The 12,205-nt window shown below is 31.8% G+C and overlaps 4 protein-coding genes across 4 annotated transcripts; 2 read left to right on the top strand and 2 right to left on the bottom strand.

Moving 5' to 3' along the window:
• Positions 1 to 49: 49 nt before the first annotated feature.
• Positions 50 to 2,857, top strand: NAEGRDRAFT_47108 (uncharacterized protein; the record flags this gene model as incomplete). The annotated part of the gene is made up of 1 exon (XM_002680315.1): positions 50 to 2,857. The coding sequence occupies one exon, from the start codon at positions 50 to 52 to the stop codon at positions 2,855 to 2,857; it is 2,808 nt and encodes a 935-aa protein (XP_002680361.1).
• A 417-nt stretch (positions 2,858 to 3,274) lies between these two features.
• NAEGRDRAFT_78812 (Rh-like glycoprotein) lies at positions 3,275 to 5,273 on the top strand. The gene is made up of 5 exons (XM_002680314.1): positions 3,275 to 3,530; positions 3,629 to 3,874; positions 3,922 to 4,094; positions 4,144 to 4,448; positions 4,494 to 5,273. The coding sequence occupies exons 1-5, from the start codon at positions 3,278 to 3,280 to the stop codon at positions 5,143 to 5,145; spliced, it is 1,629 nt and encodes a 542-aa protein (XP_002680360.1). The 5' UTR covers positions 3,275 to 3,277; the 3' UTR covers positions 5,146 to 5,273.
• Positions 5,274 to 5,286: 13 nt separating this feature from the next.
• Positions 5,287 to 6,249, bottom strand: NAEGRDRAFT_64516 (uncharacterized protein; the record flags this gene model as incomplete). The annotated part of the gene is made up of 1 exon (XM_002680175.1): positions 5,287 to 6,249. The coding sequence occupies one exon, from the start codon at positions 6,247 to 6,249 to the stop codon at positions 5,287 to 5,289; it is 963 nt and encodes a 320-aa protein (XP_002680221.1).
• Positions 6,250 to 7,426: 1,177 nt separating this feature from the next.
• Positions 7,427 to 7,926, bottom strand: NAEGRDRAFT_3447 (uncharacterized protein; the record flags this gene model as incomplete). Its single annotated transcript, XM_002680174.1, has 2 exons — positions 7,427 to 7,511; positions 7,559 to 7,926. Coding segments are annotated over 2 exons (453 nt in total), but the record flags the coding sequence as incomplete, so codon positions are not given.
• Between the last annotated feature and the right edge of the window lie 4,279 nt (positions 7,927 to 12,205).

The following is a 12,205-nucleotide window of genomic DNA, read 5'->3' as shown; positions in this document are numbered from 1 at the left end:
AAAATTGAAATATCTGAAAGTGAAATCAACATTTATTCATAATACTGAAATGAGTTGTAACACAATAATTTCAGAGAACGGAGCTGATTTTCCTAAATTAGAGAATGGAATGTATTTGGAATACTTATCTGTTAGGAGATTAGTGTTTTCTTCGAATCTTGAATACTATTTTGATAATCACTTCACGAATGATTCAATGAAGAGTATTCCTGAAAAATATTGTTATATCAACAAACTTCTCAAACAATCATCTACAACAAGAAAAAGGCGAGGGGAGCTTTTTGAATTAAAGAAGGAATGGGAAAACGCTGTTCGTGAGTACAAATCCACAAAGTCACATGATAGAATTGCATTTATATATTATAGCAAAATGAATCCTCCAAATTATGAACATGCACTTTCCAATTTCATACAGTTTAATCTGTTAAATTTGGAAACAAATCAATTCAGTGAAGAAATTGCAATTTGTTACTTTAAAACAGGGAGCTTTGAAATGGCTCACACTTATTTTGAAAAAGTTTTATCCAAGTTATCTCCAAAATCATTGGAATTACTGGGAATTTGCTGCTATCACCTTAAAAAATATTCAAAAGCAATTGAATACCTTTCCAAATACGACCTTACTGAAGAAGAGTCAAAAATTATTTTAGCATACTCGATACTTGAGGGAGATATCACAAAGAAAGACATGGCTTTAGAGCTGTTACTAGATTTAGCAAAGCGAAGAAATAACGAGGCCATCTATTTTCTAGGATCAATTTACGAAAATGGATTATACTCTTTTGAAAAGAATTTAGAAAAAACCATTCAGTTCTATTTATTACTAGAAAATGACGACTTGGCAAACTTGAGTCTTGGTAAAATTTATTCAAATTTAGACAAGGAAAAGTCCATTAAGGTGTTGAGGAAAGTGAATGAGAGTTTTGAACGATACGGAGAAGTTTCATGTATGTTGGCAATATTATTGAAAGATGTCAACCAAGAGGAGTCGTATAAGTTTCTCGTCAAAAGTGCAAGATTAGAGTTTCAAGACTGTCTGCAACCCATTGCTGATCACTTATGCAGTTCAATATCATATGATTGGAGCTTTGTTCTTCCTTCAGAGTACACACTCACAAAAACAAACCTTCCAAAGTGTAAAGACTTGTTCAAAAAGTATTTCTCTCATACTTTTGTCTCACCTGAAAAAAATTACAAATTGATATCAATAGTTAACAGAAATTTTAATGATAATAATTTTGATTTAATCAAAATTACACCAATCCAAATGGCAAGATTCTTATTCTTCTTGGGAAAATTCAACAAATGTAAGAAATATTACGAGAAACTTGTGAATTGTAATGAGGAAGCTGAGAAATTCCTTCTTTTTTTCCTTTGGCTTACTGAACATGACATACCTGAGTATATGGTATCAGTCATTGAAAAACATTTGGAAACTAATATGTATGCCCAATATTTGTACGTGAAACTCAATTTCGATAGCAATAAGGCCAAAGTCATTTTTGAAAGATGCAAGCACTTGTTTGATTTGACAAATTTTGAAATAATTATTTCTATGAATATTATTGACGATGAAAGAGTTGTGAGCCTTTGTAAATCCTGTTTAATGTCCTATCCAGTCCCAGTTATTGAAAGGATTATTAGTTATAGTATTGAAAGAGATTTAATAGATTTTCAACAATTTTTAGTTTCCACTTTGGAAGATCATTATGAATTCGATGAATCAATCATTCCAATAGAATGTATCCGACTTCTTAGGGAAGGGAAAGAAACAGATTTACTAAGATCACTTTTTCTTTCATACCCAAACAAGAAAGTTTTTCATACATGTCTAAAGCAAATAAGCAACAAATCAACAAATGAAATTTATGATCTTTTGCTCAACTTTCAAGAATATACTCAAGATGAAACTGATGTACCAATTAAGTGCTTTTATTCAGAATTAGTATGGGTATTATTTATCAATGGAAGAAATTCAAAAGCATTAGAATATTCTAAATTGGTATTTTCATCAGATCAAGTACTGGAAAAAATATTAACAAACAGTTATGAACCAGTCCAATATTTAATAGGAATGCACCAAAGCAATTACTCACTTATATCAAAGAAAATATATTTACAAAAGCATCCAAACATTTCAACAATTTTCCAATATTCTAACAATATATCTACCCTTATTTCTCACTCAATTGAAGAACAAATAATTCAGAGTCATCAATTTGAGTTAATATTTGATGAGGTAATGAAATACAATTTGTCCAATAGAAATTTTGCAGACATTGCCTTTTCTATGAAAATGGGAAAGAAAGCAATTGAATATTACGAGAAATGTTCAGGTTTCTCAAATATTGGTCTTATCTACAGTCAAGGATTTCCTGGTATCCCTATTGACTATCATTTAGCCATAAAGAACTTTAAGAAGGCAGTTCATTTTGAAAAAGACACACCAAGCTACTTTTACAATTTAGGATGTTGCTATTTGGAATTGAGTCAGTATGCTGCAGCAATCAATTACTTCTCCAAAACAACCTTCTTTAAAAGCTACATCAATATGGCAAAATGTTTCATTGCTACACAGCAGTATGCTTCTGCATTGGAAAATTTGAAAATGGTTAATATTCATCAAGTGGATGCAATCATCAAATTTAATTATGGAAATTGTTATGAAGAATTGTGCTACAAACTCAATAACAAGGAATATGGTACAATAGCCATTGAAATATTTACGATGATTCAAGATGCTCATTCCGAAGCAAAGCAACATTTAGACAAATTACACAATTTCCTTGAAACTATCAAATTTATTACTCCAACTGAAGTTGTACCATCTTGCACTTTAGAGTTTGATGAGGAATGATCACTTATTATAATTTGATAGTTTAAATACGTTAATGCACAAACAGAGGATCCTTAGGATACTCACCTTCCCTAAAAAGCACTCTTGCATCTACAGTTGAAATTTTGTAATCTCAATTCCAGCCGTAGTGGGAGCTCGTCCAATAATGGTCACGCCGGAACATAGCCTTACGAGTGTGGGCCATTGTTTTCACAGCCATTTTCATCATTTTCCGGAAAGGCCAACAAGAAATTTTTGAAGTTGCATCATGTGTTTCAATCAATTTCTTGCGTGTGTATTATAACCAAGCAAACAACAGAAGAGGAGATGCAAAAAACAATTCATTCTCTACCCGGAGGAAAATCCACTTCCTTCTCCTATCCGGAAGTCCATGTTGGGCAAGCTAAAAGATTAATCGTTTGTTGTTGACCGATTAAAAAAATGCTTCATCACCATGAATCACAAACACACATGATTAATCACGACAATCCTGTTGTCAATTCGAGTAGTCTTGACTTGGAGGCTAGTGAGAATGTTGTCAGAGCCTCTACTTCTATTGATAATGGCTTGGGACAACAAGAACAAATTGAACAACAACAACAAGAACAAAAGAATCATCACTCCACTCCATCAGGAGGACATGGAGCAGCACATCATTCCCATTGGGGTGCTGAGAATATTACCTTTCTAGTTGGTATGTTATTCTGTCTTTTATTGTTATAATAACACTATTGGTGGTGTCATGATAATAATAATTTATTAATGATGATATTAATATGTGTGATTGTTTAGTTGTTGGTGTTTTTCAAGTAATTTTCCTTGTTTTATTCTGGGTATTCTTTGATTATGAACATTCTGTTACCAATTCAACAGAGACAACTCTTGCCCATTTGAATGAAGAAGCACACGCTGATGTTGTTCACTATTATAAACCAATGCTTGACGTTGGTATTATGGTGTTCGTTGGTTTCGGATTCTTGATGACTTTCTTGAGAAAGTACGGTTACAGTGCTTTTGGACTAAACTTTTTCATTTCAGGTAAGTAAACTTGAGAATTTCCAATTATTCATCACCAACTAATGCAGCATTTATTTTCCAATGGGGTATTTTGAATCAAGCTTTTTGGAGAGCTGGTGTTAATAAGGGTTTCCCAATTACTGGAGATCAAATTGGTGTTTCTAATCCAAGATGGATGGTTCACTTTGAATTGCAAGATTTAGTTGAAGGACATTTTGCTGCTGCTTCATTCCTTGTTTCTGTAAGTATTCTTAGTTGACATTTAAAATTGATTGTGAATAATTTAATAGTTTGGTGTTATTATCGGAAAGGTTACTCCATTGCAATTGACTATTGCTGGTTTAATTCATACTTTCTTCTATGCTTTGAATTATTATATCGGAACTTGGGTTTTGAAAGCATCAGATATTGGTGGATCTATGTTTATTCACTTGTTCGGAGCTGTTTTCGGATTACTCTGTTCTTTCGTATTATGGAATAAGAAAGCTCTGAAAGGACATCCTTTGCAATCATCACGTTATACTTCTGACTTTTTCTCATTAATTGGTACAATCTTCTTGTTCCTTTGTTGGCCTTCCTTCAATGCTGCTTTAAGGTATGTTTTGTATTTGTTGTAAATTGGTTTAACACATTTTTATAGTCCTGAGGGTACAACTCAATATCGTGCCTTTATTAACACAATCTTGTCATTGATGGGATCAGCTGTTGCCTCTTTCTTCTGCAGTAGATTAGTCAGAGGAGGTTTATTTGCTATGGAAGATATTCAAAATGGTACATTGGCAGGTGGTGTTGCTATTGGAGCTGTTGCTGATTTTGTAATTCTTCCTGGAGGTGCATTGACTGTTGGTGTTGTTTCTGGTTTTATTAGTGTTTTCGGATTCAGATTCTTCACTCCAAACATGAGAAAGTATCTTAAATTACATGACACTTGTGGAGTTTTCAACTTGCATTGTGTTCCTGGTTTTATTGGTGGTGTTGGTGCCATTATTGCTACTGGTGTTGCTGCTGCTCAAAGATCATCTTATGGAGCTGTTTATGATAAGATGTTTGCTAATGGAACTCATCAATGGGGTTATCAATTTGCTACTTTGGCAATCACTATTGGTATTGCCATTATTGGAGGTGTTGTTGCTGGCTTAGTTATTAGATGGTTGTTCCCTGAAAAGAGTGTCTTTAATGATGAAGCATTCTGGGAAGTTCCTGAAGATAGTTTGGAGTACGAAAGCGAGGAAGAAGAACAAGCTCCAAAGAAAGTTTCTACTGATATTGAATTGAAATCTGTCAATGTTTAATTTTGACAACAGTTTTGTAGAGAATTATAGTACGTGTACATATTCGTAATCCAAGTATTCTTGGATTGTGTCTAATTAGCATTAGCACAATTAACTTATTTAACTTATTACAATAAAATTAATTTATTAATAAATTCGTTGTCACCGAGATCCAGATGAAACGTTAATTTCCACATTTCCAAATAATTCCAAGTCAGGTAAATCCTCAAAGTTAAAATCACCATTAAAGGACATTGGTTCAGAAAATGAAATCGAAACCGTATCCAGTTCTGGTAAAGGGTTAGCAGTGATATTCACTGACCCCATTGAAATATTATCAATTGGAGTGAAAGGAATGAAACTAGCATCCAAAACTTGAGCATTTGACAAATTGTGATATCTTTCAAAATCATCATTCACAATGTCAGCACTAATAATTGATGCATTTCCAATAAAATCTGAATTAAAGTGTGGTGGTGTATTTGTAGGAGGGTATTGTTGATTATTATGTACATGTTGATTTTCTTGAATGTTAGAATGTTGAGGAGGTTGTTGAGGATTTGATTTTCTCTTCTTTTTCTTTTGAGAATCAAAATTTGAAGCCGTACTAATTTTTACATTATTATACTCAACTAAACCATTAGATAATGTTTTTACAGGAGGATTAACAGGTTGAGGAACAAAAGTGAATTGATTTCTTGTTGGGGTTGCATTATCAAAACGTAAAATATTTCTCGTATTAATAATTGGAATATTCATATTACTAGTGTTGATGTTCGGAGGTATTTGTTGTGATGGATCATATTGTGTCATTGATGATTGCATTTGTTGTTGATTACTATTATCAACATTGTTATCTTGTTGTTGTTCTTCATCATCTTCTTCATCAGTTGCACCAGAGCCTTTTCTCTTCTTTGGCATACTAATGACAAAGTAATTATCCTGAAAGTTTTCGCATGTTTTTAATTGTTTTCTCAATTGAAAATATTTCTTTTCCTTTCTAATGCCTGACATACATGGTTCCCATTCCGAAGTCATATCCACAAATTTAAAAGATGGATCCTTCTTATTCTTCTTCTTCTTATCAGAAGAGGAAGAAGACGCATTTTGATTATTCTTATTCATGAACAATTTTACTACTATATATCCTTCTTGTTCAAAATTGATGAGTGTCTCTCGTATAGGCTTGAAGCGACACAATTCTCTTTTAAATATGTAATCAAAAACAAGTAACGGCACGATTTAGTGTTGGATTTTGTTTTGCAGTTTTTTTTAGAGAATCTAACAATGGTAAAATTGGATGGTCAAGATTCAACCAGAATTTATTGTCGCAGAAATAACAATACAGTGCGAAATGATAATTGGTATTGAATTGAGTATTGTAATGAATGGAATGTATGAAAATGAAAGACCAATAAAAAGTGCGAGGGTGATAGGGAAACTAAAGATGAGCACAATAAAGAAATGGATAACAAAAACCATTCAATTTTAAAGGACTTATTGGTTTGAAAAATCTTATTGTAAACTTTACAGTATTACAAAGTGGATTAATTACATTGAATTGTGAGTGAAGAAATTACGAGTTCTTATTTTGTCCTTAATTTAGAATTTAAATAATTAAGATTGTTTACAATTTTATTTTTTAAAAAAAATAAGCAAAGCAGCCTTTGGTTAATATTTGACGATACATCTTTCTTGGAGTGGAGATACAACATTTTCAACAATTTTGAAAAAGTCCGATCAATTCCAAACCATTACATTCCTACAAGTTGATCATTGAAGCCTTACCTGTTTATGAAAGATATATTAAAGCTTTAATAATTACAAATTTAATAATTTAATGTATTAATAATGTAGGAATTTATTTTAGAGTGCAAAGGGAAAATTTACTCAATTCTACCAAATATTCAATGCTGGACAATTTATTTGAAATATGAGAGAGAAAGTAACTGTGAGGCGTTTGGTCTAATATTCAAATCCTTTTCCACCATTTTCAAAACAATCTCAATCAACTCATCAGAATATTCCTGACTAGGTGATTCTTTCATTTGATTCGTTAAAATATTAGTTGCATTTTCTGATTGATTTCCCATCAACAAGTTGCTTATTGAAGTTACACGATCATTCGTCATAATTTGATATATGGAAACTCCTAATGAGAAAATATCAGTATTGAATGAGTATGAACTACCAAGAGCCACTTCAGGACTCATAACTTTTCATATTTCGTTGAAAATGAAAATTATTGAAACTTACACAGTGGTGTTCCAGCATATGATTGACCTTTGGACTCTTGATACTTTTTGGCTAATCCAAAATCTGCCAAGACAATCTCAATATTATCACTAGTCAACTTCTTTATGAAAATATTGGTTGGTTTGATATCTCTATTTCAAAATTTAAATTCAATAAGCAAGAGAGAAATATTACATACCTATGAATAATATTCATTTCCTCGTGTACATATTTCAAAGCACTTAGTGATTGCTTCAATATTTGTTGGATAAGCTTCTCAGTACAATATTCTGGTTTCAACTGAGCCAAATCACCCATTTCATAGTAATCCATATCAATAATTAACGACTTGTCATTGGTGATGAAATAATCATTCATTTTGATAATGTTTGGATGATTTACACAACTCAATTGAGAAGCTTCTTTCATGATTGTATTAAGATCAGTCAATGATTCAAATTTAACAAGCTTGATTGCTTTCAGTCTGTTTCTATCCTTTGTATCAGTTACTTTAAAAACACTTCCAAAAGCACCTTGCCCTATTCTTGTAATATTTGAGTATCTGGAAAATGGGCTATCATTCTCTGATTCTACCGAGGAACCGGCTGAGGATGAAACTATTCTTGAACTAGTAGAAAGAAATGTATTATCTGAAAGCTCAATATTATTTGTGTCCATTTGACCAATTTCAAAGTTTTCCTTCTTTTTGTTTCTGCAAAAACAAACTAAAATTACAATAATCACAAATATAACGGTGAACAATAATATTGATCCAATAATAGGAATTACAATTGAGACTATCAAAATTGTAGAATCACTTGATGGGTGACTTTTCTGAATTTCACAATATCTTCCTTCAAATCCATCATTACATTGGCAGATTTCAAAATCAGAACAGACCCCATTACCATTGCAAACATATCCACTTGTTGCTATCGATCCATTACAACTAATTAACAGATCACAAGTAGTATTAATAATGTTGAATGTGTAATTTCCACTACAAGTTGGAGTAATCTTACGTATATAGGATTTAAGATCAATAAGGAAAATTTCCCCACTACTTTCATCAAAATCAACTTGTTTTGAAAAAGATGAAAAGGTTGGATAGGGTACAAAACCATCTCCATTGTATCTGGAAGAGATAGATCTTGATCCTGCAATATCTATCAATAATCCAGTTCTTTGCTGGTACATTCTGACATAATAAGCTTCAGAACCATCCAAAATTATAATATCACCATTATTTTTCACATAGAATGATGAAGGAGTATCAAGAGAAGATTGAAGTGCTGGTAAATTGGTTCCTGAATATCCTTTTTCTGAATTTCCAACAAGAGTTCTCAAATAGTATGTATTATCAGATAACTTTTCTATTCTTCTAATAGCAACACTTGTACTGAAATATAGATATCCATTTTGATGTCGGATATTTGTAATTTTCCCAACAGAAGTTTGATTAGTTATTATGCCATCAGGAGAATAAGAAGTACTTGTAGCAAATGTAAATTCAAGTGATAACATTTGTGTTTGTAAATTATATCTGTAAATCTTATAGTTTTCTAAGGATATTAGTATATCACCATTGGTCTGATCAAATGTCATTCCACTCATTTCTTGAAACGTAGGGCATCCTGAATCCAATCCCTAACAATTTTAGAAATTGTAAATCTCAAAAACATACCTTAACTCCAGCAACTAGAGTTGAACAAGAATTTCCAATAATAGTTTCAAAATTCAATGTTTCTGGATCAATTCGAAGTATTCTACAATTGTCCTTAAAATAGATCTTCCTATCAAATGTTGAGAATAGTCCAAACGGTTTTAATGGATATGTATTCATTATTAAAAAGGGTGAATCATTGAAAGGAATGGCTGGTGATGAGAAAATTGATGTGGACAAGGATTTTGAAATACCTGTATTCTCATCATATTGCTTTAAAGTTCTAAGATCAATATAGTAGATTATCTTTTTCATTGGATCTCTCATTAAGATGAGTGGACTTATCGTTTTTGAGGTTGGAGTTAATCCAACAATTGTAAATATTCTTCCATTGGATATTTCACTAATGCCATAAAGGCTGGTGACATATATTTCAGATCCTATTCTGGTAGTACTTGGTGTAAAACTTTCCATGTTTGAAATTATTCATGAATGAAAAACTTACAGAGCTGAACTATTTAAAGGTATATTTTCACCATTGTAACCCAAGGCATAAACTAAAGTATTAGAAACATTAAAGGCATCTATTCCTGCAAACTTTCTTATGGAGTAAGTGTCCATTTGCATCTCATAAATTTGTCCCATATTCCAAAAATAGAAATATCTATCATAGTGTGAAAATCCACTAAATGATGTAACAGTTGGCAATTGTGTTATGCGAGTTGACATTGAACCATTCTTGTAATCAATATATTCATTAATACTATTATAAGTATCTGAATAGTAAAATATGGAATTTGTTCCGTTATAACTAAAATCAGGAATCACAATAATGTGATCTACAGCTCCTGTTACTGGAATGGACAAACAATATGAAGGATTTGCCTCTAAATTCTTAAAAACACAAACTTTTCCCAAATCGGTTCTATAATAAATTGTTGCATTATGAACTGAATCACCAATTAAGGCAAATGAAGTTGTATAATAATCAAGTTTTGAGATAAGCGTCAAGTTTTGAGAATCCAGATTGAAATTGTAAAGTGAATTTTCTAGACCTGCAAAAAACATAACATTTCCATTTCCAGCATAAGATAATGAAATTATTAGAACGAAGGTACGTTGGGGAATGTTTGCTGGATAAGTTAGTGATTTTTCACATCCCAATACAGTTGTCATCTTTCCATTCGAAACCTTTCGTAAAATATTGTTTTTTTCCACAAAATACAAATCATTCTTATACTTGAATGGAAATTGAGCATTTCCAATTGAATGCATACTAAGCGGAGAAATATTTTCACCATTTGCATGATTTACAAGTCCACCTGCAAGTGTTGAAACCATCATATCTTGTAAATTAATCTTTCGAATACAATTATTCGATTTATCTGCAACTAGAATAGAATTTTGAGTGACAACCAATGAAGATGGTTCATAAAATTTGATGTTGGGTGAATTAAATTGCTGATTATCCCCACTATATCCACTTTCAGATGAAGAACTTCCTATAAAAATACTTGTTTGTGATGATTTTGTTAATTTCATTTGAATGAAATGATTCTTTTGTGATGACGTATATATTTCACCTTGATCCGAAACATAAATTCCAAATCTAATTTTTATACGAAATAATTCGAATAAATGTAAACACATGCTGGAAGCAAACTTACAAATTTGATTGAGGCATTCCACCATCCACCATTCTATAAATTCCATTTTCGTCAATTGACTTGACTCTTTCTTCATCTGTGAAATAAACTATATCATTCTTTCCATTCGAAACCACAAATAAATTCATTGGTGATTGTAATTTCAATAATTTTGCATCCACTCCATTATATTCTCCACTCAGATATCCACCTCCACCAAGTATGGAAATTTGTCTTGTTGAAATTTCATATTTCTTAATTAAATTATTTTCAGTATCAGCAATGTAAACAAATCCATTTGGAGAAACATGAATTCCTCTCGGTTTGTTAAATGTGCTCTGCGAAATTGATGAAACTATTTTAGAGTTTTTCGAAACTATCCTAATCTTATTATTGAGTGTATCAGCAATATACAAATCACCATTTAGTGGATTGACTGATATAGCTGTAGGTGTATTAAACAATGTATCAATTGCTGACAAACCATCTCCATTAAATCCACTAGTTCCAAAACCTGCATAAACTTCAGCAGTTGATAAATTATCATAAATTCTAAAAACTAAATGTCTATCAATATCTGAAACAAATAAATCATCATCTAGTCCAAGACTTAATCCTGATGGAGATAACATGTATGCATACTTTGCTTCCACTGTATCTAAATTAAATGTATTGCCTTCAATTGTCTTGACAAAGTAATTGACAGGTCCTTGAATTGAAGAATTTACATGCCATGTTGAACACAATAACACAAGAATGATACAACATGCAATGTAGCCTTGTTGTTTCCATGTTTGTTGTTGTGTTGTTGGCCATGTCATGTTGTTGGATTTTTTATTTCAGTTGTTTTTCCTCTGAGATTTTTAGATCTGGTTACCACTATCAAAAGAATCTTATTATCCAAGGTTACAGTCACAAATTATGTTACTTGAGGATATTTCAATCTAACCATATTTGTAAAACTCTCCTCTAACACAATAACATGAAATAGAATTGGCAGTTGTCCATAGGTTCTTCCAATATTTTATACCCAAACTCAAAAACATTGGTTTTAATACTCTTAGTAGGTAAGAAAGTTGGCTGGCAAATAAGAATTTGTTGTTAAGATTCGAGTTGATGACAACCATCTATTTTTAAGGTTTTTGCTTTGGAGCAATTTTTTTTTTACTCGGCCAGATCAGTATTTGTATTCGAAAGCAAACTCAAGTGAACCAAAACAATTAAAAAAAAGAAATAACATGGCAGACATAGATTCTAACATTATAGAAACAATAGATTTAATGCAAACTTCACCAGGTTTGGCTGATCTACTACGTCGACTTTATCAGATTAGGGGAAGAAGGATAAATTACACTTTTTGGCCGTCTGGAACCCCCTCCTACCAACTGAGGGTGTTGTATGATTTTTTTTCATGATTTGTTATAGATAGAAGTTTATTAACAATACAAGTCTTTATTAGACCAAGAGAAAAACAGGGCGTTCAAAGTATCAATTACCACTTGTTCTTCGAGCAACAAGCACTTTCTGGGTTCTGAAC

Source organism: Naegleria gruberi (genome assembly GCF_000004985.1).
Source record: "Naegleria gruberi genomic scaffold NAEGRscaffold_10, whole genome shotgun sequence".
Lineage (NCBI taxonomy): Eukaryota > Heterolobosea > Eutetramitea > Acrasida > Naegleriidae > Naegleria > Naegleria gruberi.
Note: the sequence above shows the minus strand (reverse complement) of the source record. Positions and strands in the feature narration are given on the sequence as shown.

Excerpts from the sequence above, each read along its gene's own strand:
- NAEGRDRAFT_78812 (XM_002680314.1), top strand. The coding sequence starts at position 3,278 with ATGCTTCATCACCATGAATCACAAACACACATGATTAATCACGACAAT. Across the intron at positions 4,095-4,143 it reads CTGCTTCATTCCTTGTTTCT|TTTGGTGTTATTATCGGAAA; the intron begins GTAAGTATTCTT and ends ATAATTTAATAG. Across the intron at positions 4,449-4,493 it reads TCCTTCAATGCTGCTTTAAG|TCCTGAGGGTACAACTCAAT; the intron begins GTATGTTTTGTA and ends ACATTTTTATAG.